A 26086-nucleotide genomic window follows, 5' to 3' on the forward strand; every position below is an offset into this window, starting at 1 on the left:
ATTAGGGACTACTCTGGGAGCCAAGTCAGTCACTGGAATAAATAGAAATTCCACAAATTTTGCAAACAAATTTCTCAATTGTGCAGTCTCCCTGATGAAAGATAGCACCCCCAATATTTTTTCTGAAAGATTAAATGTGAACTTATTTGGCCTATTCAAAATAAATAGCATTAAAAACATGATAAAAAGCAATCACAAATCAGTCAAATAAATGCTACTATATATGTGTGTGTGTGTGTGTGTGTGTGTGTGTGTGTGTATCTTTATTATCAAAAAAGTAAGTTGATATAGCAACTGCATTTCTTTTTTTAAAATCTATTGGGCAAAAAGAAACTCAATAAATTATCTTGAACCACTATGGGACCTTAACAAAACAAACATGTTTTTAAAATAATCTGATAGCCTTTTAAACTTTTGCATGGGATTTTTGCTAAAAAGGTTTTTCTTTAATATACTATCAAATATTGCTCTTTATCTATGAAAATCCCTCTGTACTGTTTCAGCTTTTACTCCTGAGGTACAGAATGCTGCCATTTCAGGGGCAAGGCACTCAAGGCTGAACAGTTCCTTTCAAACCAAAATCCACTGAGAAGAAAGTAAGAAAACCATTACTCCCTTAACTTGACCAAACTATTACCTTCAATCTTTTTTCAAAGATATTAAGAAAAAAACCCATAAGATCTCTCCAAGCTGAATACAGGAGACAATGATTTCATTCAACGGATGTTAAGCCATATGCATACCATATTTAATCACAATAAAATCCAAATTAGGAAAATTAAGTAATGACAAACACTCTGAAAATATGCAAAAGGCAACACATTTTAATTCAACATATTGTTACCTTCTGACAGTTTCTAAAATGGTTTCTAATGTGTTAATAATTCAGTTTGGTATGAACGTGAAACTTAACATACTAGACTTCTCTTTCAGCTACAATACATTTCTGATCATATTAGAAACTGAGGACAATTTCTAATGATTCCCTGCTTTTTTATCAAGGTGTTTTGCATCACAAAGCCATCCAGATTGGTTCTTACAAAGCATTACTAGATTCCATATTTAACACAATAAAGCATTATCTTCTTCTTCTCCTTCCCCATCCTCTTCCTCCTCTTCATCTTCTTCATCCTCACCATGGTCACCTAACTCAATATCATCTTCATCTTCAACCTTTAGGGGGAAAAAAGAAAGAAAAATGCTATTTAGTGTATTGTGTTAAATGGACAGCTTATTTCTATACTCAAGCAAATAATTAAGATTTAAATCTGTGTCTATTATATTTTAAGTTCAAAGACAGCATTTCTCCAGCATCTGAGACCTTAACATTTTTGTTTTATTATTATAGAACCTATAATATAGAAATTAATTTATCCTATTCTGCTGCAAAGTCCTACCTCACACCTCATAGTGATGCAGCAGTGACCCTGGCTGTCTGATGGTGAAATACGGTGGAGTGTATTCTCTGGCAGGTTCTACCAAGCCGTGAAGGGATCAGGCTGTTGGCTAAAGAGTTTTATCCTTTAGGTCATGGCTAGCTAAGTTGAGGAGGCACACAGGTCATCGACAGCCTAGCCAGCGGGTGACTCAAATCTATGGCTAAAACAACTCGCGAAAATGGGCCTCAGTTCCCTGCAGGTCCCTCAAACTGTACTAATTTGGTGGTGCGGAGCTCAATCAACCAGAGGCTGCTAAGAATCTCAGGAGGCAGGCCACCATCCCAATCAACCATGGCCCTCTCACTATGTACCTACAGCTGTAGAACATTAGTGAGAGATGATCATCTAAACCATCTCATGGAAGAAAAAGCCAAATTGAGGTGTGACATCCTTGGTTTGTGTGAAATGCGACGGAGGAAAGAGTTAGAAGCAACCTGGAAAGACGGAAGCACAGTAAGACTTGGTAAAGGAGATGGCCCACAAACAAGTGGAGGAACTGGTTTCATTGTTAGCAAGGAAAGGTCTTCAAAAATCATATCATACAATATTTCATCAGCAAGATCAGATCTCTTCTTATTAAACTAAGTCCCAGCAGCACACTCAAGGTCCTTCAGGTATATGCACCAACAAGTCAGAGTGATGACGATGGACAGCTTTTATGAAGATCTCTCAAATGCTCTGTCTCAGAAAAAAACATACAATGGTGATTGGCGACTTCAACGCAATAATCAGAAAACAAGCTGTAGGGGAAAAATTTATTGGGAAGTATGGATCCGGTGAAAGGAACAAAAGAGGCAAGAAGCTTGCGACAATGGTGGAAACCAGCAAACAATATGTTGGCAACACCTGGTTTAAGAAGAATATTAAAAGATGATGGACCTGGATCTGTCATGAGTAAGGATCACTCCAAATGCAAGGAAGAAGAATGAAATCGACTACATTATGATCGACAAAAGATCGCTGAAAGATGTCTCTGTAGTGCCTTCATCTAATACATGCAGTGACCACCGGATGCTAAGGGCAAGACTAATTTTTGACGAAAAGATCGAGAAGAAAATCCTACGATTTGCAAATCAAAAGTGGTTACCAAAATTTTTGACAAAAATGTCCTGAAGGAAAGCATTTCAAAGATGAATTGGAACATGGTAGAAAATCATAATGAAGACTATAACAACTTCATTGAGAAGCTGATACAACATGCTAGAGAAGTAAGAATGACGAAACCAAGAGAGACAAAAGGAAGAATTTTGGAAAAGATGAAATGCTTCTTCGAAAGAGAATACAGATGGCTAGAACTGCTTGGAATAACATTGAATACTTTGTCCTCTGCAAATTAATACAGAGGAAACTGAAAAAAGATCTGGAGAAATTCCGAGAGCAGAAACTTCTTGAGGCAGCAAATAAGCGAAACAGCATCAGAATGTGCAAACGGGAAATAGCGCTGTGTAAAAGAACAATAGCAGCATTAAAAGATAAAAATGGGAGAGAAAAGATGGGAAAGCAAGACGTCGAGCAAATCTGCAAAGAATTCTACATGGACTTGTTTGCATCTTGTTTGAACATTCCAATGCTGCCACTGACCGCCACGACTGAGCATATACCGCCCGTTCTAATAAGTGAAGTTCAGCACACCATCCATCAGATGACACTGGGGAAAGCTCCAGGAAAAGATGGTACAACAACAGAAATATTGAGAGCTGGAGGTCACGAACTATGGAAAGCACTGGCAGAGCGCTTCACCAGATACATAGAGATGTAAAAAATTCCTGACTGCTGGAAGGAGTCTACTACAGTCCTACTGTACAAGGGAGATCGCAAAGATCTCAAAAATTATAAGATGATTTGCTTATTATTGACTGCCTTTAAGCTATTCACGAAAGTGATTACAAACCATCTTAAAAGAAATTGTAAGCCACCCAGAGTCACCTGCTGAGATGGACGGCTATAGAAATTAATTAATTAATTAATTAAACTTTAGATGGCCAACAGCTGCGAGAGCAGGCCGGCTTTAGAAGCAAGTACAGTACTACTGATCATATATTCACTCTTACTCAGCTCATCGAACGGTCAAGAGAATATAAATTTCCACTTGCGATTGCATTTGTGGACTATGAAAAAGCATTTGACAGTGTTGAAGTCAATGCAGTAATGCAAGCGATCACTGAACAAGGAATCAACTCCGACTACATTGAGATGCTCAAAGAAGCAAATACCAACTGCTTCACGAATATTACTCTCTTTGAAACCGAAATACGAATACCAGTGGAGAAAGGTGTAAAGCATGGCAATACGATCTCACCTAAACTTTTCAATGCTTGTTTGGAAAATATCATGCGCAAAATGAAATGGGAAGAGGGAATTGATATAAACGGAGAGAAGATAAACCATCTCAGATTTGCAGATGACATTGTACTGATCGCAAAGGATGCTTGAAATCTGCAAAAAATGCTTCAACAACTTGACACCAAAAGCAGAAAGGTGGGTCTAAAGATGAATCACAACTAAAACAAAATATATGCAGACAGGGAACCTTCCAAAATTCCAAATGAAGCTTCAGAATAAACTTATTGAAGAGGTTGACCACTATGTCTACCTGGGATGGCTAATCAAAATGAACAAAGATCAAAGAGAAGAACTGGTCAGAAGAAAGAAAGCTGATGGGCTAGATACAATGCCATTAGGGAGGTCTTAAAGAATGAGAAGATCGATGGAAAACTGTGTGCTAATCTTTTTAATTCTACTATCTTATCAGCAGTGCTATATGGAAGTGAAACATGGTTGCTAACAAAGGCAGAAGAGGAAGAGGTTTCAAGAGCAGTAAGGGTTATGGAAAAATCCATGCTGAAAGTTCCTTTCCAAGACCACATCCCAAGCAGCCAGATTAGAACACGAAGTGGAATAAATGATGTCATCATCAAATATCAAAAATGGAAGCTACACTGGGCAGGACACGTCGTGCGCATGTTGGATGGCCGTTGGAAAACAGCAGTTGCTGAATGGTATCCAAGAGAAGTAAAAAGACCTATCAGCCGACCTCCAAAGAGATGGGAAGACCCAAAAGTCAAGGACTTTGGCTGAACCTAGAGAAGAAAAGCCAGGATTCGAGATGAATGGAAAGAGAGTTGTGACCAGCAGGACTCTGTCCAGCGACAGTCTGGTCAATAAAGGTGATCAAGGTGATTTATCCTATTATGACAAGAGAACATTACTTTCATCAGGCCAAGAATCACATTTCCTTTGAACAGCATATCAAGACTAGACTCCATTGAAAGAAAAGGTTAGTCAAAATGTCAATAAAGAAATGGATAAATTGACTTGTTTGATCAAAGAGGGAACAATAACTATTTTACTAAAAGACTGGAAACCCTTTATGGACTTTTTGCTGAAAATGGATAATAATGATCTGGCGATTTCTGGATTTACTGATTAAAAAGGGTTGTATATGGGGAGAAAGGAACTATGTCATGTAATTTTAAAGAGGGGAAAAGGTATTAAGTATGTCTATAACTGCTGTAAAGATCGGAAGTCACTTCTTTAAGTATTTTCTTTTTCTTCTGTGCTTTCTATTGTTTTCAACACTTTTTTTGTTATCTTCCTTTTATGTTGATTTGTGTTTAACTTTGTAAAAAATTCTTGAATAAAAGTTGTATTAAAATGTAAATAAAGTTAGTTAATTTTAACTTCTGATTATACAATTATGCAGATGTAGAATACAAAGACATCTCTAGTTGCAAAATTAATTGCTGAAAGCCACAGACATATATTCCTTTTTAATTTCTGTTCCATGACATCACTGAATATAGATGTCAGAGCATGGTACTGGATTCTCTGCTATTCCCGTTTAGAAGCTAGGTACCAGGTAGAGAAAGAAGTATTTACTGAATACAACAAGCACTTAAACTAAATCTTCACTTTTTTCCTTTTTCAATTTTCCTCTCCTTCCCCTTTTGTGATACAGTAGCACTGCAGAGGACAAAAGTAGAGGAACAATGCCTCCAGTTATACCTTCTCTTTCCTTCATGTACCATTCATGTTTTGTTGATAATGATCTACACACTTTCTCTTCCTAACTTCCCTCTTCCTATCCCAGAGCTAACAGATAAGGGAGCATGGCAGTGGTTGCCCCAGAGATAGTCCTCATGCGCCTTCTCCTTCTCCAACTTCCAAAGCATCCAGGGGATTGCTTCTTTTCTTCTTCCTCTCTCTCTCTCTTTTTTTTTAAAAAAAATCATCATTCCTGCATGGAGGAGGAAGTTGAAATTACCATATCTTGGGAAAGTGGCTGCTAAACCACACTCTTCTAGAGCAGTGGTCTTCAAACTTGATATACCCAAGGAACCCTTCTCAATGTGAAAAATCAGTCTGTAACCCATTAATTATTTCATGTAATATATTTTAACAAAATGTTATGATTAATGTTGTAATAATTCATTTCATACAATATAAACCAAAACAGTCATGTTGAACCCCTGGATGATATTCATGGAACTCTGAGGTTCCAGGGAACACAGTTTGAATACCACTGTTCTAGAGGATTGGAGGAATTTGGAACAAATTTAGGGACACCCAAAGAAAATAGCTTTGTCATACAACTAAAGTCACATAATAAATATAGCCCTAAAATTGTTCCAGCTACTTCAAGTCTCACACCTGCTTTTGCAAAATTTGTATCCTACCGGTTCTCCAAGTTCTTTGAGTTTATTCTTTAATGCAATTATTTTCTGATCCTGATCAGCCAGAAGAACCAGGAAATCATCTTGTTCTTTTTTAGATTCTGCAACTTCCTGCTGCAGTTTACTTCTTTCATTTTTCAAAATTGCCACAGTACTATTGGATGATTCCAGCTGCTGTTTAAATGATGACTTTTCCTCATTGAGTGTTGCAATTTCATTCTGACATAGGAAAAAATAAAATATCACAGAGACACATTACCATCCATGAAAAAGTTGTGCATCTGAAAGGAAGTGGCATATATTTCATATACCATAAAAATTAATATCCATTTAAGGTGATTTAAGTATTCCATATAAATGGCCATGTACAATGCTTTATGGAGTCTCATCTAAAATCTGTTTTTAGAAGTTTATGCTTCATTCTTGATCTTTAATAGCTTTTTCATATCCATTTCCCAAATGCCATTATTCTGTTAGTTTTTTAGAAACTTGACAAATGACTCTAGAACAGATCTTTGAAGATGGAAAAAAAGGAAGTATAGGAAACCTCAGCATGCATTACTGACTGATCCTCTCTCATGTCAGAGCAAAAACGTTTGATATCTCACATGCATATCACAGAATAAGAGTTTTAGGCTGAGAAGACATACAATTAAGATTCCAGCAAAAAAGAACTGTGACTCTACATACTTTAAAAGCACTTTTCTGACCAAGGTTATGGGCAATTAGATCCCACAATCCTTACCGGCTGAAAGACTCACTGTATTATCAATGCCTGAACATACAGGTAGTCCTCAACTTATGACAACAATTGGGACCGGACTGCTTAGCAACGGCAATCCCTGAAGTTCCAGTTGCCATTGTTAACTGAATCCCATGGTCATTAGGCAAAGCAACTTCCTGCAGGCTTCCCACAACCCAAGTCAATGGGGAAGCTGGCAGGAAGTTGCAAGTCCCAGGCTGGCAGGCAGGTAAATGACTGCTGCTGGGTGGGGAAGGGAGTGAATGGGTGTGTGGGGTGGAGCAGGGGAGGGCGCGCAAGAGGCGCTGTGTGGGTTGGGGAGGATGCATGGGTTGCACGAATGGCCAGCACGGCGCAAGCGCACAGGGGCTGGGAGGGTGTACGGGTGGGGGAGACTTACTCCAGCAAATTGTAACTTTCCCTGCCAGCTTCCCTAGAAAGTCAACGGGGGAGCTGGCATGGAAGGTTGCAAATGTCGTAACTTTGAACAGTCATGGAATGAATGGTTGTAAATCAAGGACTACCTGTACTCTGTAAGAGGAGATTAGCAAGAAGTAAATACACGTGATAATCAACAGTGAGGATTATAATTTTTTTCTGGAATGCCCATTATAATCTAGGGTTAATCCATCAATTATTACATCCTTCCAGAAGCAATAAAAAAAGGAAAAACTATTCTGTGCCAAGAATCAAATTAGACTGCAGTTATCACCAAGGCAAAACTAGACTCTAACCCTAAAATTAAGTTAACGATGCAGTATGTTTTATTAGGGAACAACCTTTAATTCTTTATTCTCCTGTAGGACCACTGAAAGCCGTCCTTCCAGGTCAGCTGTCTTTGCTACCATAACAGTGCTATTGTCTTCTGATGCAGGAACTGAGGTCAGGCTCTGCAAAACAAGTAACACTGAATAAAACTATAAAGATAGTAATTTTCAGATAACTGTAATAATTGTGATTGTCTTATATGATACAGTATAGTCAATAATTAAACCTGGTTACTTATGGATGATGCTGAACAGGGCAGAGATTAAGGGGGTTACTTTTATTCATTATAGTTCACACACAAAAAAAACCCCTAAACCCAGAACCTAAAAGGCAGAGCAAAAATCTTAAGATACTACCATTTTCTGAAGAAGTTGTTGCTTCTCACCCTGAAGCTTAATTATGTCTGAACACTGTGACTGGATTTGGGCCCTCAAGTTTTCAATCTCCTGTGAGAGAAAAAAAAAATTAAATTCAGATAAAGACATTATACAATATTTATCTATAGGTACATGGTAGATATAGTAGAAAACATTCATGGATTTTAAGCAGACTTCCTACTGAAGTGCAGGTAACGTTCAATCAATCTATTTCTCTCAAATACCAGGGAAGCTGTTGATGCTCTGTACTGGTGCCTAATTGTGGCGATAGCTAAATGATACTTTATAAATTGAGACTTAATCCAGATTAGACTCCTAGTCAAGGAAAATATCAATGTTGTTTTGGATGAGAAAAGATCAAGATGATTCTTAGGGCTTCTTTTGGATCTGACTTTGTATATGGATGCCCAGTTCTCAGCTGGGGCACAAAATACCTTTCCCATCTCAGACTGGTCCAATTATAATTTTTATGCCTGAATTTTATTTTATGCAGCAATAGTAGTATGTGCTGTAGATATATCCAATTTGGATTTCTATGATGTGCATCTCACTGAGATACCTTTGAACAGACTTTGACTCACCAAGAATCTGAAACCAAAGACAACAGATGACTGTGAAATCAGCAGTGATCCTCATATGAAACACATAATAGAAACCAGGTTGGTTCCCCTCCACCCCCCAAATTATCTGACACGGGGAAAAAAAGGAAGTGGACTGTGCAAATAAAGACCCACAGGACTTAGTTCCAAAATCAAGGCAAGGGTTCCCCTTTTGTTCAAATGGTGGTCATGCCTTGGGAGCAAGTAATGCATGGTTTTTCCCACTGTCATTCAGAAGTAGCCCAACCAAATGCTTTAAATAGGCTATAGGAATTTCCTACCTTACATAGGTCACTATTTAACTGAGCTCCACCTGATGTATTGGTTTGTGAATATTGTTCCGTGGTTCCTTCCATTGTTGTTGAAAGTTTCTGCAAACATCAGACATATACATATATACACATCAGTTATTTGAAAGCATAAGCATTTTTTTAAAAAATAACACTTCCTGTTTTTTTTTAAAAAGCAGCAAGCAGGATTATAGCTTCAGTTACAGATTTTCAATCATGCAGCAATGGTTGGTGCCATCTTTGAAATTAGGAAACTAAGGTTTCTGTATATTGCATAGCTTGAGAGAAAATAAATTATGCAAATTTAAATATTTAATATTTAATACTTTTTTAAAAAACTCCTATGCTAACAAATATGCTGTGAATGCCAGGAAGTGTTTGAAATATTCATACTTTGAAAAAAGTCCTATTTGTACTACAGTTACTATAATAATGTATTTTATATGATTTTACTGCAATTTTTAAAAAGTTTTATTAATAATTACAGGAGTATGTATTTTATTGTTGTGTTTTCTGGCCCAAAGGCTGTAATAAAATCAAAATAAATTTGATTTGGTATTTCATCTACAAACTCAGATTTAGTTTTTAAAATAAAGCTTTACTTATCAGGAATCCAATTTATCCCTAATGAAATGAAAATAAAATTCCTTAAATTGATGGGTAGTCTCCCACCTTCTACTACTTCTAAAAATAAGTTATAGAAAAACCTTTAACTTTTTCTGTATCACAGATTTCAATTTTATGAGTCTAAATCACTGCCAAACAAGTAAGCTGATTGTTTTTGTAAAATGCTTATTTTTCAAAAAAACAAAACAAAACAGTTATCTGTACAAAACCACATTCTAAAAAGCAGCAAGGATTCCCTGAAACTATCAGTAAGTTTTATCCTAAGAGGCTAATTTTCCTCCAAATGCATTATTTAAACAATATTTCTCATTCATTCATTCATTCATTCACTCACTCTTTGCATACTGCCTAATCACACATTGAGATGGTTTAGAATAATTGAAACAGTATATAAAATATAAAACATGAAAAATCAATTGATTTGAATCTGAATCAAAATTAAAATACCATAAAAATAAATTAAGAGCTGAAAGTTTGGGAAAAAAGAAAATGGCTTTTGCCATTTTGCTTAAATATTAGGAAAATGTGTGCTAAACAATCCCATGGGAAGGGCATTCCATTCCGTGGAGCCTCACAGGGGAAGCTATGATAGACAGCTAAACATCTGGTAGTGGGGGGAATCTTCAAATGGCCTCTTCTACTGATCTCAGTAATGGGGCAATTCCATGGTGGGAGAGGAGGTGCCTCTGAGTCAAACCCTAAATTACTTAGGTTCCAAAGGTCAACAACAACACCTTATATTGTGCCCTGGAGGCAATTCATATCCAATGCAGATCTTTCAGTACTGGCACCCTGTTAATGACAAACATTCAGAAAAAAATACAACAAATTCATCTGTGATCAACATGATAAGTCTCTTCAGAAAGTATATAATTTTCAGGCTATCATGGCAGCCTTTTGATGGCCTAAGTACATCCTTCATTTTATAGTGAAGTCACTTGTAAAAGCTGACAGAAATAGTAATGTAGGAAACAAACTTAAACAAACAATTGTTCATAAATTATGTATCTGGCAATTATTAAGTCTCAGCTATTTGGATAAGTCCCTGCTTGGGAGCCACTTTTTGAGATTAAAGATGGGTTTCAGAAAGGGGCCCTTCTCAGTCACAGTGTTCATATGGCCCATTTCTTTCTGACAAGCTGTATTAGGATTGTGGCCCAGCCATTCCTCACCCCGATATAAAGAATAAAAATGAACTGCTTGGATTGCTTTCTTTCCCCTGATTTGAAGAAATTATGGTCTGCTGTAATTTGGGAGCAAGAGAAGAAACAATTTCTTAATCACCATTTTAAAGCTGACCAGGAAAAACGGATGGTTTCAGACCAGATCAGATGCTGATTACTGAGAATGAAACTGTACTACTCACCAGGGTTTCAATCAAAGAATCTTTTTCTCTTAGCTGTTCTTCCAGTAGCTCAAGCTTGTGCTTCTGTTCCTCTATTTCTTCATGCAATTTGCTGATTTCTTCTGACTGAACACCATTCATCTGAGTCATATCACTGTGGGAACTATGGTGCTGATTGTCTTTTCCTATTCATCAGATTGCAAAATGGTTTATTTCTAGCATTTTCAGACAGAACATTATCTCACAGTACAATTTAGCCTTGATAGGATGGGCTTTTTTTAGCTATCTGTCTAAATGTTTTTTTCCACCACTATATCTCCCTTTGTTTTTTTCTGGTTTGAGGGGAAAAAAAACCTCTCTATAAAACTCTGATGAAACTGAGATTGACTCCAGCACCTAAACGGTCTATTTTTTGACAATGATCAATGCCAATTCACAACATTCCTGAGCTGTTCAAAGTATATGCAATACAATGTAATTTGAAATCCCATGGCCTGCAAGTTTATTCCTCAGGAAAGACTGTAAAATACTATAAGCATTAGTACCTAGCTGTATTTTAAGGAGGTTATATTGGTCCTTGTGTTGCTGGATTTGTGACACTTGTTGTGTAACTGTTGTCTGCAACTGTTCATTTTGAACTTTTAAAGATTCTATTTGTTTCTTCATTTCCTCAAGCTCCTGATCCTTTAAAATAAAATAAAAACAAACAAAATTAAGTTTGCATCAGTTTTTTTAACATGGATCTACTGCCTAATTATGCCTGGGACCCTGAGTCTTTTACCAGATTTCTAAATGGGATGCTAAACTGAGCAAATGTATCTGGTTAATGCAGAACAGATAAAAACTTTTTTTTTAATTCACCAAAACATGGTGAGATAAAAAACGTACCAAAGACTAAACTATTCTACTTCTACTATTTACAATAAGAAATAACACTCCCCACTGCATCAAGAGGTTATTCCAAAAAATAATTCCTGAGGGAATATCAAGAAATATACAGGTAGTCCTCACTTACTGACCACAATTGGGACAAGCAACTCTCTTGTTAAGCGCCATGGCTATAAAGCAAAAAATCACAAAACCCTGCCTGACTTACAATAGCAGTTCATCAGTTCTAGCTGCAGTCATTAAGCGAATCACTACGGGTCATTAAGCATGACAAAACATGACCATGACTTGCGACTCCTGCCAGCTTCCTCACTGAATTTGCTTGTTGGAAGCCAGCTGTAAACGTTGCAAATGGTGATCATGTGACTGCAGAATGCTGCAACTGTCATAAATGTGCGCTGGTTGCCAAGTGCCCAAATCAAATATGATTAACTGCTGTGTTATAGCTCTTTTTAAAGCTTACTCAACAATGTAATTTTTAGCTGCAATTCTTATCTAGTAGTAAATGGAATTTGGGTGGCATGTTTGACAGCAGAGATGTAGATATAAGAGATGTACAGTAGATATAACATTATGAACTATATAGCCAGTTTGCTGTAGTGGTTAAAGTGCTAGAATCCAGGAGACTGTGAGTTCTAGTCCCACTTTAGGCATGAAAGATGGCTGGGTGACTTTGAATGAATCACTTCTGTCAGCCCAACCCACCACACATGGTTGTTGCTGTGGGGAAAATAGGGGGCAGGAGCATTAGGTATGTTGACTACCTTGAGTTATATTCAAAAAAGGCGGGATTAAAAAAATCTAACAACAACAACCATGGCCATCCTTATGGAGGGCAAAACAACAGGCTGCATAATGAACTAATGGAGGAAGAGGTATTTGTTAAAGCAGAATGTCCATCAAATCTCAATGGGATTTATACAGTACATGTATATTTTGCATATTTTATATATTTTACCCACATATAAAACAAGCAAAGGATTTTGCATGTTTTACCTAATTTGTACATTTTATGCATCCGTGAAATGGCAGTTGGGATTTTATTCATGCCCTTAAGCATGCAGTGTATGGATAGATTTTATCCCATGCATCCAACGTGCGGTAAACTGAAGTCTGTTAAATTGACAGTTTATTGGATGCTATTGAAATATACAATTTTACAAAATGCCCCCTAAAAAAAAGCATAAGCCCTGCCAGAATTGAAATTACAATGAACGTGAGAAAGTATTAACTTCCATGAAAAATGAAAGTGCCTTTTGATGATCCCACACTTTAAGGATATGTATGAAAGTACAAAGTTAAACTTCTCTTCCTCCATGCTCAATACAAATCAATCCTTTCAAATATTTTTTTAATTAACAGATGCTGTAAATTTTAAATGCAGTCTCAATATAATGTGTAGCTCGGGCTTAAGATATGCCTCTTTAAATATGCACTGTATTCCTGAGAGTAAATGCAATTTACTTATAACAAGATACAGTATTTACCTGTACTCTAATGACATTTTTATAGTGTGTCACTATGTTGTCATGCTGTTCTAATGTTTTTTTCACTTCTTCTTCCTTTTTATCTTCTTCACTTGACTTATAAACTGCCTTTGTTATAACTCCTGTGAAATGATTGTTTGTAATATTAGACAATTTAAGTCAAATGTAGCATTCCAAATGACTGTAGAGATTAAGAGTCTAAAAGGTGCCTTCTTGTGGCTATTATCTTGATAATGGCTACTCAGTATTTCTCAATTACTCAGATTTTTTCTTTACTATGCTGAAAAAAAAGTTCCTATCCAATAGTACTGTTACTTTAAAATGAAGAATACGTTTTGATAAAAATTGTTCAACAAACAATGGATCAGGAAACACTTAGTAGTCATGATGTGGAGCAACTAAACCTGCTGCAACTTTTAATCCCCCCAATTTTCCACTGAGCTTAACTCTAGACAACTGTTTCACATTTTAAGGAGCAAATAAACACTAGTCTAATAGTGCACCACAAGCATAACCAGTAAACTCTTTATAACTATTTTGGTTTTTAATTCTATTTTATTGTAAACTGCCCAGAGTCCCTCCTTGGGAGGGAAATGGGTGGTGATAAAATTTGATAGATAAATAAATAAATACTCTTATTTCTGTGGAGAAATATGAAGGCCTCAGAAAGAACAAATCATTTTTCTCAAGGCTTCTGCCCCAAATTGAAAATGAATATATATATATATATATATATATATGAAAAATACATATATGAAAAAATTGCTGTTTTGAAATATTCATATCAAATCATAAAATAAATGAATATGCAAAAAGTTTATCTCAATATAAGTAAAAGTTTTCAGAAGTCCATGGAAAAATAAAGCAGAAGAAGCAGGGCCTGCTGAGAGGGACCCTATTCAGACCCAGAAAATGAGACTGGTGGGACAATGTTTCATATGGCAAAATTTAAATTCTGAGATCTGGTGTCCCTCCCCTATCTTCATTTTCTCAGGGTTTTTTTGAAAATTAATGTCTTCTGTATGTATCCATAATATATAACTTTCTTTGTTTACTACAAGGTAGATAATTTATTCTGTTCTCAACATTAATTTTTTGCTAGCCTGATGGTCCTAAACAGGTAACAATGAAGAGATGCTACATTTCATAGTGTTCAGAAACATTCACCTCCATGGTTAGAAACTTTTTAAAAATTAAATTCACTGAACATATTTATAATTGTTGTGTGAATAAACCATACCAGATAAACTTTATGAGCAAACAATTACGCTTAATACATTTTTTAAAAATAAACTGACCTCTTACCTCTATATAATACAAAAATAAAGACTGTAAATGTATAATTTTTCTGATATTTTTTCCTCTGAATGCCTTTTTTGTTTTCTGTTGCATCAGAATTTCCAGAAATTGTATAGCTCTAATCTATGTAAAATTATTGATTTTGGTATCACAAGACTTTTTAAAAAGAATTAGAACTGCTGGTAAAATGTATTTTCTCCTTCTTTTCAAATTTCTCCAAGAAATAAATGAAAAAAATCAAGAGAAATGATGTATCAAGTCTCACCTTCCAGTTCTTTTACCAGCTTTGTAAATTCGTGATCAAACATCATATGATCAGGGCTAGAAAAGCTTGGCTGAGGTTTCTGAGCAGCTCGGGAATAGAATTCATGTTTGCTAATGAATCCCAATTTCTCAATAAAATTTTCCTTGCCAATCCTCTTTTCTATAAGCTGCTTTAGTTTCTCTCTAAACGGGAAAACAGAATTATATAATAATTCAAGCTGAAAAAATTATCCTGTTTTTAATCAAATCCCTGACCCCCATAGTCTTACTGTTCTCTTTAACAAATAAAAAGGTAGAGAAAAACAAGATTATCAGTTACATAGTATGTAATAGAGTCAAAAAATAGGGAAGAAAAAGGATGCCTTCAGATCAGGCAGTGAACTCAATTTCAGTGTGAAATAAATTGAGACAAATTACAAAACCAAATCAAGCGTTTTCAGGATATTGGAAACAATGAGAAGACCGGCTAAATGGTAGTTTTTTCTTAAAAGGATTAGTTATATGTTTTTTATTTCATTTTTTCAAGCCAACATTACCCTTAAATACCACTGGAGAATCTCAGCCTTCCAGGGTATTTAAGGGTAAGGGTATTTCACTTCCAGATGAAATTTTGCCAGTTTCAAACCTTTGAGACCATAAAGTCTATAGCTAATAATAAAAAATATATATGTTTGCCTTAATTTTTATGGAAAGTTCAGCTATTTCCTAGTATTTACAATGCAAATCATATTAAATATGAATGCCAATGCACTCACTTCTTACAATTCTCAAGTGAATTGTCATTGTAATAAATGGAGATTCCTAGTAATAGAGCACACAAGCCTTGAACCAACTGCTCCTCTTCTCCAAGGTTTTCTGCTATTTGTCCTGTTAGCTAGATCTTTGGTAAGGATACTAGACACTCAAATCCTCTTCTTTGCATCACACTTCAGAGGTAAAAGGTAAGAATTTCCTTGACTTGAGCTCAACTCTTGGTAACTCAATGGCCACGTCAGTGCAGGTTTCTTAGTATCAGTACAAAAGTGGCTTGCCACTGCCTTCTTCCACAATGTTTTCTGATTTCCCAGTCTGGGCTACAGCTTTGGGACTTCCTGGGAGACTTCTATCTTAGTTCTAACTTAGGTTTTTCACCATCAGCTAAGGTTAGCTATGTGCTGCTACTTGCTGTGTTTTTAGCCAAGTTTTTATATTAATAGCTTAAATGCAAATCAGATGTTTATTCATTTAACAAAAGCAAAGTTAGCGAAATACAGTTATTATACTAAAATAGAAACATGCAGCATGCCAATTTTAACAGAGGAAACTGAAAATCTATTGAGCACTATGTGGGACATTTTACAAAGACTTCTTCCAAAGATAATTATAATAAATGTCAAAATTGGAAACCTTTGTTAAATCATTGAAAGAAACACATTTCTTTTAGAGTACTGTAGCATCTGCCCTTCAATCAAAGCTTTACATAATTACTACCCAATCAATGAAGTTTCCTTAAGTAAAAGCATGCATGCTTCCATAAAATAAACACTGATTCTAGGATACACCCCATAACCTCAAAGTTCTAGGACAACTCAGTACTGCAAGCAATAAACAGTTATGGCCTTTTTTATATCAGATATATTATTTATTACAAGAAACAATGTAAAAACAACCTGTCACATTAAGTGAGGAAACGGAAACACACACACACACACACAGTCAGGATCAGAAATACTGGAATAAGGATAACTGTTTTGGCATTTGGTCTCTGTACATCACCACACTGAAGTTGAAAGGAAACACACCCAGATGGGAGCGAAGTCAGGACTTTCAGCTGTCATTCAAGGGGTTTGACAAAAGTGGGGCACTAACCATTCAGGAAGTACAGCCAGTGGCATACACATACCCCCATCGTTGGTGGCTCGTAAGTAATGGAACAAACCAACATCATTACAAACATAAGGATCGCCTTTAATACCTGGATGAAAATCCTTTGCAGTCAATGACTGCCTGAAGTCTGGAACCCATGGACATGACCAAATGCTGAGTTTCCTCCCTCGAGATGCTTTGCCAGGCCTTTACTGCAGCTGCCTTCAGCTGCTGCTTGTTTGTGGGTCTTTCTGCCTTCAGTCTTGTCTTCAGGAAGTGAAAAGCATGCTCTATTGGGTTGAGATCAGGTGACTGACTTGGCCATTGAAGAGCATCCCACTTCTTTGCCTTGAGAAACTCTTGGGTAGCTTTTGCTGTATGTTTTGGGCCATTATCCATCTGTAATATGAAGTGGCGTCGTATCAGTTTGGCCACATTTGGCTGAATCTGAGCAGAAGGTATAGCCCTATACACCTCAGAATTCATCCTGCTGCTTTTATCAGCAGTCAGGTCATCAAGAAATACCAGTGACCTGATTCCATTGGCAGCCATACATGCCCATGCCATGACACTGCCTCCACCATGTTTGACAGATGATGTGGTATGCTTTGGATCATGAGCTGTTCCTTTCCTTCTCCATACTTTCCCCATCATTCTGGTGCAGTTAATTTTGGTTTCATCAATCTAAAGAATCTTATTCCAGAACTGGGCAGGCTTTTTTAGGTGTTTGCTGGCAAAGTCTAATCTGGCCTTTCTGTTCTTGAGCATTACCAGTGGTTTGCACCTTGTTGTGAAGCCTCAGTATTTACATTCATAAAGCCATCTCTTGACTGTTGATGTTGACAATGACATGCCTACCTCCTCAAGAGCGTTCTTGACCTGGCTAGACTTTGTGAAAGGGTGCCTCTTCACCATGAGCAGAATTCTGCAGTCATCCACTTTAGCTGTCTTCCATGGTCTTCCAGGCCTTTTGCTGTTGCTGAGCTTGCCAGCTGATTCCTTCTTTTTCAGGATGTTCCAAACTGTTGTACTGGCCACTCCCAATGTTTTTGCTATCTCTCTGATGGGTTTATTTTGTTTTCTCAGCCTAATGATGGCCTCCTTCACTCGCATGGACACTCATGTTGAGAGTTCCAGTGAACAGCTACCAAATGCAAATGTAACACTCAGAACCACCTCCAGGCCTTTTATTTGCTGGATTGGTCATGGGGTACCCAGGAAACAGGCCACACCTGGCCATGCAGCTGCTTGTCAGCCATTCGTTCCATTACTTACGAGCCACCAATGATGGGTGTGTGTGTTATGCCACTGGCTGTACTTCCCAAATGGTTAGTGCCCCACTTTTGTCAAACTCCTTGAATTACAGCTGAAAGTCTTGACTTCACTCCCATCTGGGTGTGTTTCCTTTCAGCTTCAGTGTGGTGGTGTACAGAGGCCAAATGCCAAAAGAGTTACACTTGTTCCAATATTTCTGGTCCTGACTGTATATACACACACACATATATACATATATATCTATATATTCATTCTTAAAATGAGCACACAAAGACACTAATTTAGTAGCATTAAATGGTAATTCTTTTAAAAGGATACAAATGGAATATTTGCTGGATTGTGGAGAAAGTGTGTGACAGCAATGGGGCAATTGCTTAGCCAAGTGCAAAGCAGCATTAATAATCCAACCCTTGTCTGCACTTTGCTTCCCTGGAAAAAAGGAAAAAACAAATGTTATCTCTGTTTGCATCACTTCTATATTTTTCACTCATATTTTGATTCATAATTGTCAAGCTCAGCAATCAATCAATCAATCAATCAATCAGAAACCATTCCTAAAAGTGAGGAATGCACAGGCCTAGGGTGAAATTTGAAGTACAATAAGTTCTCAGAAAAAAAAATCGAGAATGAAGTGCCAATGCAGCTTGATGAGAACTGTGCATCCTCAGTACTCACAGCTGGAAAAGAAAATGGCGGTGAAGGTAGGCTGGGGATTATTGCCACTTATCTTCTGGCAAAGGAGGCTGTATAAAGGTGAAACGTGCCTTTAATTGTGTAGTAGCAATCCTATCTGGCTTTTTAAAAAAAAAAACTGCAATATTAGGAGCAGGGGACTGCAGCATATGAGGCGGTCTAACTTAAGATCTCTTATCCCAGTTATAATGCTGATGAAATGGTAGGAAAGGGGAGTTTTTGTTTTAATGTTTGATCATTTGGGGTCCTGGGAGGTTGAGGATAATTTCTCTATTGTCCATTTCTTTCCTTCCATTTCCTGCTGTGTGAAAAATAAGCAATCAGAATGGAAATGCACACATAATGAAGAGAATGAGAACTTTCTGAAAAAATTGAAAAGAGATTTCCTGATGTATGTTAAAAAACACGTTTACCCAATCACTAACAGAATATTTTCTGTAATGAATAAATTTTTGGTTAAATATACCAGTCAAATCAGGTGTAAAAAATGTATTTTCATCAAATAGCTATCCTTTCTTAATACAAAATATAATTGCTTAGAAGACATCTGGATCAGTTATACCCAACAAGTATGTTACAGTGATAAGAACAGTATATGTGGTCTGTCTGCAATAATTATATATTTTGAATTACCTCTGATAACAAATTGCACAGAACTTGGAAACTTGAAAACAGAGTATTCAGTTTTCAAGCATAATTTAGAGAGAGCCAATTTGGTCTAGTGATTAAGGCTCCAGGCTAGAAACCAGGAGACTGAAAGTTCTAGTCCCGCCTTAGGCATGAAAGCCAACTAGGTGACCTTGGGCCAATCACTCTCTCTCAGTCCAACTCCCCTCACAGGGTTGCTGTGGAGGGGAAAATAGGAGGAGGAAGGAGTAATAAGGATGTTCCCCACCTTGAGTTATTTATAAAAATAATGAAGGCGGGATAATAAATAAAATAAATAAAATAATAATTTCACAACAGACCTTTCATGATAGGCAACCTAGTTGTATAAAGCACACTTAGTGCTGTGAATGCTACAGTCCAGTCAACCACTGAGAGGACATCTCCCCTACCTTTGCCTTGCGCAAGCTTTCTATAATCAAACCAAGGCTGATCAATGAGAGAACTGGGTGCTTTAAGAAGAAACCTTTTTGGAAAGTTTACACTCTTGTGTCTTGTTCATCAAACAAAATACTTTGGCATCCAACATGCCAAATTTGAATAAAGAAGTTAATAACGACTTTTTGATCATTCATACATGGAGACTATTTAGCTTCAGATATTTATAAATACCTTTAACCTTATAATAAATGAATTGTTTACTATTCTTTACTTTTACTATTACTTTACTATTTTACTATTGCCAAAGGCCAGGAGGTTAAAATACCCTAGAAGAACAAAAAAGACAAGACAGTGAAGTGATATAATACTACAGTACATTATAAATAACGCAATGCATAGCAAAATAATATGATGAAGAGTAATAGAAGATTATGGACCAAGGCTGGAGAGGGAACCAGGATTACCAGATATAGCAATGTCTCCTTATTTTCTGTTGCTAGACTCTATGTGGGGCTGCACAAAATTTAGTTACATTACAGGTAGTAGCAGGCTGCCATTCCCAAAATAGAAAGGTGAGAAGGGATTCATCTGGTCACCTGGAAAGTTTACTAAAGGGGAGAAATTAGCTTATTATGTAGATCCATACAGAATTCACAATCAGCAAGACATACCAACTGTTTCCAGAGCCTCTGAAATAGTTCCTCATAGAGGGTCCTAGCAAATAACCTTCCCAAGGGCAGTAAGCTCCTCATAGGGTATCTCAGTAAATTAGCTTTCCAGCACAGCAGGTGGAAAGACCTTAAATCAAGCCTGAGAGCAGCTGCTACAATGGTTAAATTGTTCCAGCTAACTATTAAATAGCTGCTGACTAGGACTCTGCTACCAGGACCTAATGTTGGAGGTGAGGGCCACCTCAGTTGGTCATTCACTATCCAGGACTTGGTGTTTAAGAAGCATCCTGGTTTAACTGTGGTACATGGGCAGCAAAAGTTCTAGGGAAAGGCCATTCATCAAATATGTTACTCTTCCATGGTGAATTAAATGTATCAGGTATTATTAAAGCGGCCAGATCTGAGTACAGAAGTTAGCTGTTGCCAGAGGTTGAAGATCACTAGCCAAGTAAGAGTTTCTACTTCCAACTGGAAGGCAGCATTACTACTTGGAAATTTGAAACACTACCCTCAGGAACTTATGTAACACTGTTTCCAGACAGGTGTAATTAGGGTATGGTATGAGCTCCATATTTAACCTGAATCAATAAAATACAATAAAAGTCTCAAATAACCTAATAGCAGCATTTTTCTTTAGTGGAAGAACTTTAAATCCTCCAATGTTTCTTTGTGCTATTTGTACTGCATTTTCAACTTGGGCCCTCTTCTTACCTGAGGCAGAAAATAAAACCTCCAGGTTTTTAAAACATTTAATCTGCTAAATTATTGTACCTTGATGCTCCAATTATTCAACATGACAATCTTTGTCTTCTGATAATTAATCACACAATGATAATCAGTACAATACTAAGCAAGGGTCCTCAATGCTCTCTGAGGCTGACTGATGTCTGATTTATGATCATCAGCATGAAGTAGTATTAGTAAACTTTTCATAGCCATCCTATGAAAAGAAGATGCAAGGAAATGGCAAAGAAATTAATGCAAAGGAGCCAGTAAATAGCACCATTTGACTCATTTCTGAATGGGGATACAAGCTGTGCATTGCTTTAATGGCTTGCACCTTACTTGCAAGTTTGTGTTCACATGTAGCTTATAGATAATTGTGGTTGTGTATGTGAAAGAAAAACATTAAGGGTAAGGTAAAAAAAATGAAAAGAGGTAACTACCTTATTATCAGTGGTCATTTACGAAATGATCTGGGATATATTTATGTGTGTCTGTGTGTGATTTGTGTGTGTATTAATGAAAAGCCTTTGTTTCCGTTCAGGCCACAAGAGACAGAGCTAAATCTTGAGATTAATAGGTGAACATTCTGCTATCATAATATAATCTGTTAATGTTAAAAAAATGCCACCTTGGCATCATAGCATCTCTGAATGATCCATCACTGCTTTGTTTGAATAAAATGTGGTATAAAGCAAGAACCTAAATTCTAAGAAAACTTCAGCAGTTATCATATTGCCAAATGGAAACATGACTTTCTGAAATTGGGGAAAGGCAATCTTCATAAAATAATTATGGAAAGGCAGCTTGGTTTTTTTTTTTTTCAGGCAAACACAAGCACTAGCTACTATTAGCTTTTGCTTAAGACACTTTAGCTACCAGAAGATTTACGTATATTTATTTATTTTTTTTACTCCTGGAGACACATAATCTCAGGGAGTTAAAAGTCTCCAGGGAATGATTCTGAGCTGTCCATCAAAATCAATGAATAAAACTAAGATTTTAAAATAGATGGAACTCAGTATCAGAAGATACACTAACTCCAACCCTCATACAAGAACAATAGCAAAGAAGATGGTTCCTGTACTTTCTAATTCATTTTTTTTAATACAAATGCAATTCATTGCCCCAGGTGATAGTCAGGAAAAGCCTATGTCTGGGATAATGAGATACCTATGAACAGCCTTAAAACATTGTTCATACTGAAGAGTACAAGTCAGATTCTGAATGTTGTAGAGATAGTCTGTAGTATTTTCCAAAGTATTGAACTTGTATTGCAGGTTGGTATAAATTTGAAAGAGTAGCTTCTAAGAATTCTGTAGTGTTTATGTACCACCTTTATTCCCACACTGTACTTTGGGCTGAGAGTGTAAACAGCAACCATGAAGATAATTTACTGTTACTATTCCTGCTGCACAAAATAACTTATAGTATACCTACAATATAATCCATTATTAATACTGAAAGACAGAGATAGAATTATATTGATTTGGATTTCCATCCAATATCCCAATACTTCTCAGGCTGAAACAAATACCAGTCTACTTAAATTTGCTTTGTAGTCCTTTTTTCTGACTAATTTTCAACTGAGTTGTTTGCAGAAGCTCAATGCCTCCTGGATTTGCATGCAGACTGGGTACACTTTTAAATATCCACCATTCAGCTAAAGTAGTAAGGTTCATGAAATAAAGACCTAAGTTAGAATACAAATTGCTTTATTTTTGTTTAGCTCTTTTAGCTACAGATTCAAGTAATGCACTATAATATTTTGTTTCAGCTTCCTCTTTTAAGCCTGTTCACTAAAACACTACTCCAGTCTATTGACAACTACATCCAAGTCAAAATGAACTCTGGTCTTGGTAAAGATGTAACATTTTTAAATTATTTCAACATCAGGAAGAAATTAGGTGATCTACACAGACTCATGAACTCCACTTTCCCTTTCTTTTTCAGAGGTATAATTACCATACTACCTACATTAACTTGAATCAAAAGATTGTTAAATAGAGTTCAATTTAAGCAAGTACCAACCTTGTTTTTATCTATGGCTTCATATGCTGTATTAAAAGTTACCTAGCTTTTCATTCAGTATGAATAAAAGCACTCTTCAAAGGGAAGAGAGAAAAATCTGTTATGACCCTATTTGGGACGATCTCCACTCTACTAGCAGCTCTCTGTGCCCTATTCCCATTCTTTGGAAAGCATTCTGATATTCCACAGAAGCTACCACCAGGGAATACAGTATAAGAAAGTTCCTTCTGTGAGTTTCATAAATTATCTTTTCATGGGATTTCAGCTCTTACCTTGCTCATGTCAAGTGTTAATTTGTTGTTGTCTACACATATACAAAGTAGCAATAAATAATGCTACTAGAGACACACATGGCATTACTGATGTTAGTTTAAGATCTTTTGCCTTCAAGAAAGAAATTTATCAAAAGTTATCATTCTGCACATATGCAATTTACATACAAAACATGAAGATTACAAACTCATCCATTCCATATGCATCTTGAATAAGGTATAACAAGCATATTATCAGTGTCATTGTTTCTTTCACCCTTGTTGCAAAAACCCCAATTTTTCTTTGATATGGTACAACAGTGCTACCTATAGAGAAGTATGGAGATGTAGTTGAAGAAAATAGATGGGAATCATTAGGAAAACATGAGCTTAGTCCTGGAAAATCAGAAAGTGTGAGAAATAAACTCAAAATTGCCCCCCTTGACTCTCTTTGGTATAAAAGGGAGGAAAAGAGAAATGCTGTCAGGTTTTCAAGATTCTGTTATTGTAGCCAATTTCAATAAAGTGGATTTCTAGCATTTTTTTTTTTTGCGGTGCTGCTTCCTGACCTGGTCTACCCTCAAAGGACTGACATCATCTAAAGCACTAATCTCATGCTAAGAGGCCTCAGTAGACTGAATATAATCACTCCCATATAATCTGCTTTATAGAATGAGACAGTTGGTAAAAACTAGCCAGTATTTTTATTATTCAGCCCAAGAGTCATTGGAAAGGTGGACAGAAGATAAAGGGCCCTTCTGTGGTTCTTTTTTATTTTACAGGTTACAGCTACATCATCAAGGGAAAATACAGAACTGCTTTAAAAAGATGTAGACAAGTGCTGTTTTCATGCCTCCCCACAATCTGAAGCATTTTTTTAAAAAAAAATTGGAATTGACTGTACAGCTTTAATAGACAAATGTTTCAATAGTTATACACTCTAAGTATATTTATATTCCTACAAATCTATTCCTGATTATTTCTATTTTTGATTAAACAAACAAAAAAAGGATCAAGCAGATCCTTTTTTCTTTAACTGCCCGATAAAAAAAAGAAAGCTTATATTAACAATAACTGATTCTGCAACTCTATTTTGCCGATTCTGTTCCTCGTATAACTTAAGCAAAGAACTTTATTAAGTCTAAAATTATCTTTCTATTGTCTGTCTGTCTAATCCTTCATGGTCAGCAGAAAATACTGATCAAGAACAGTGAATCACTTAATAAAACAAAATTTAATCTGAAAATAGTTTAATCTGAAAATAGTTTAAGCAGCGGATGACAATTTTTAAAGAATACTAGTCTGAAATATCATAGTTTGGAAATATCTCTGATTTTGTGCTCTCTAGTCTGGTTATGAGGGACGCGGTGGCGCTGCGGGTTAAACCGCTGAGCTGCCGATCGGAAGGTCGGCGGTTCGAAACCGTGCGGCGGGGTGAGCTCCCGTTGCTAGTCCCAGCTCCTGCCAACCTAGCAGTTTGAAAACATGCAAATGTGAGTAGATCAATAGGTACCACTTCGGCGGGAAGGTAACGGCGTTCCGTGTCGTCATGCTAGCCACATGACCCGGAAGAGTCTCCGGACAACGCCAGCTCTAAGGCTTAGAAACGGAGATGAGCACCGCCCCCTAGAGTCGGACACGACTGGACTTTATGTCAAGGGAAACCTTTACCTTTACTTAGTCTGGTTATGAAAAGCAAGAAAGTACTCATTAAACTTTGTAGAAAATTGATGCTGAATTTACATTGAAAGGAGAGGAAAGAAGTCAACCATATTTAGGACCCAGTGGTTAAGCAAGGACTCCCTGGGAAAAATGCAGCCGTAACAACCATGTTTCCCTTATCATAGTCACCAAGAACACCAAGAGAGATAGACAGCTTGTTACTAGAGATAAAACCAGGCAGCAGGCACAAACTGTAAGTACAAAAAAACCTCAAAGCAGTTATTTCATAAAACACAGCAAAGCTGAAACAGCAGACAGACCCTGCTACAATAAAAGGAATGCTTCCGGTGCACCAATACATACCCGTCTGTCGATCTTATCACCCTGTGAATCATACATTAAATATTATAAGGGAATGTTGCAGGATGTTTAAATAAGTACAATACAGAGGTAGGCTCTAATTTTTTGTTTTCATTGATCAGAACAGTTCTGAGACTATGTATATGGGTGACACAGAAGTTTATATATTTAAATAAAACAAATAAGTAGCAGTCGCTGTTCAGAACATGTACTTTTGAATGAGACGAAAGATTAATACTGAAACTTATGTATAGTTTAACATCAACCAAATGAGTTTTGCTTGGTTCATGGGGATTTCACTGCATTTAAATCTAGCTACCTACTCATTTAAGTTGTTTTCAGACAAAACAGTTTGTATACGAAACTGTGGAACACGCCCAAACTATGTTCATAGCAATTTCCCATACTGCTCTTGTATGGAGGACAATAAATTGTTGTCGCATATTTTAATACAGTAAATAACATTCTTTTCTTCAAAAAGAATGTCATTTACTGTATTAAAAATATGCAAGAACAATATATTCTCCTCCATACTAAATGTATAAAAAAAATGTTTGAAGCACACACATATTCTACAAACTAACAACAAAAGGATTGAAAATCAATGTGAAAGTTATTGCCTTTTGTATTATTGGTAGAATAAAGAAATGCAGAAGAAGACAAGCCCACGTGCGGTCTCAACAAGTGGCCAAATACAGATTTAGTGCAGGTTTTTTTGTACTCATTCGTT

The 26086-nt window shown here is 36.5% G+C and overlaps 1 protein-coding gene and 1 long non-coding RNA gene across 4 annotated transcripts in view; both read right to left on the bottom strand.

Moving 5' to 3' along the window:
- Nucleotides 1–258: 258 nt before the first annotated feature.
- The window catches only part of USO1 (USO1 vesicle transport factor), a 51633-nt gene continuing 25805 nt past the window's right edge, over nucleotides 259–26086 (bottom strand). The window contains exons 14-25 of one of the 3 annotated variants that reach the window (XM_063300370.1): nucleotides 25360–25380; nucleotides 18237–18347; nucleotides 15554–15672; nucleotides 14800–14981; nucleotides 13236–13357; nucleotides 11406–11544; nucleotides 10882–11045; nucleotides 8880–8969; nucleotides 7979–8068; nucleotides 7634–7744; nucleotides 6090–6331; nucleotides 259–1173 (exon numbers count right to left, since the gene is read on the bottom strand). In XM_063300370.1, coding sequence (XP_063156440.1) covers nucleotides 1146–1173; nucleotides 6090–6331; nucleotides 7634–7744; nucleotides 7979–8068; nucleotides 8880–8969; nucleotides 10882–11045; nucleotides 11406–11544; nucleotides 13236–13357; nucleotides 14800–14981; nucleotides 15554–15672; nucleotides 18237–18347; nucleotides 25360–25380 — 1419 coding nt within the window. In that variant the 3' untranslated portion in view covers nucleotides 259–1145. The remainder of the gene's footprint in view (nucleotides 1174–6089; nucleotides 6332–7633; nucleotides 7745–7978; nucleotides 8069–8879; nucleotides 8970–10881; nucleotides 11046–11405; nucleotides 11545–13235; nucleotides 13358–14799; nucleotides 14982–15553; nucleotides 15673–18236; nucleotides 18348–25359; nucleotides 25381–26086) is intronic. The other 2 variants (XM_063300368.1, XM_063300369.1) reach the window with 2 other exon arrangements.
- Nucleotides 18728–25352, bottom strand: LOC134495163 (uncharacterized). The gene is made up of 2 exons (XR_010067789.1): nucleotides 25012–25352; nucleotides 18728–24678 (listed from the first exon to the last, which is right to left on the bottom strand). It is a non-coding gene; the product is annotated as an uncharacterized LOC134495163 (long non-coding RNA).

The sequence above is a fragment of the Candoia aspera genome, chromosome 4, assembly GCF_035149785.1.
Source record: "Candoia aspera isolate rCanAsp1 chromosome 4, rCanAsp1.hap2, whole genome shotgun sequence".
Lineage (NCBI taxonomy): Eukaryota > Metazoa > Chordata > Lepidosauria > Squamata > Boidae > Candoia > Candoia aspera.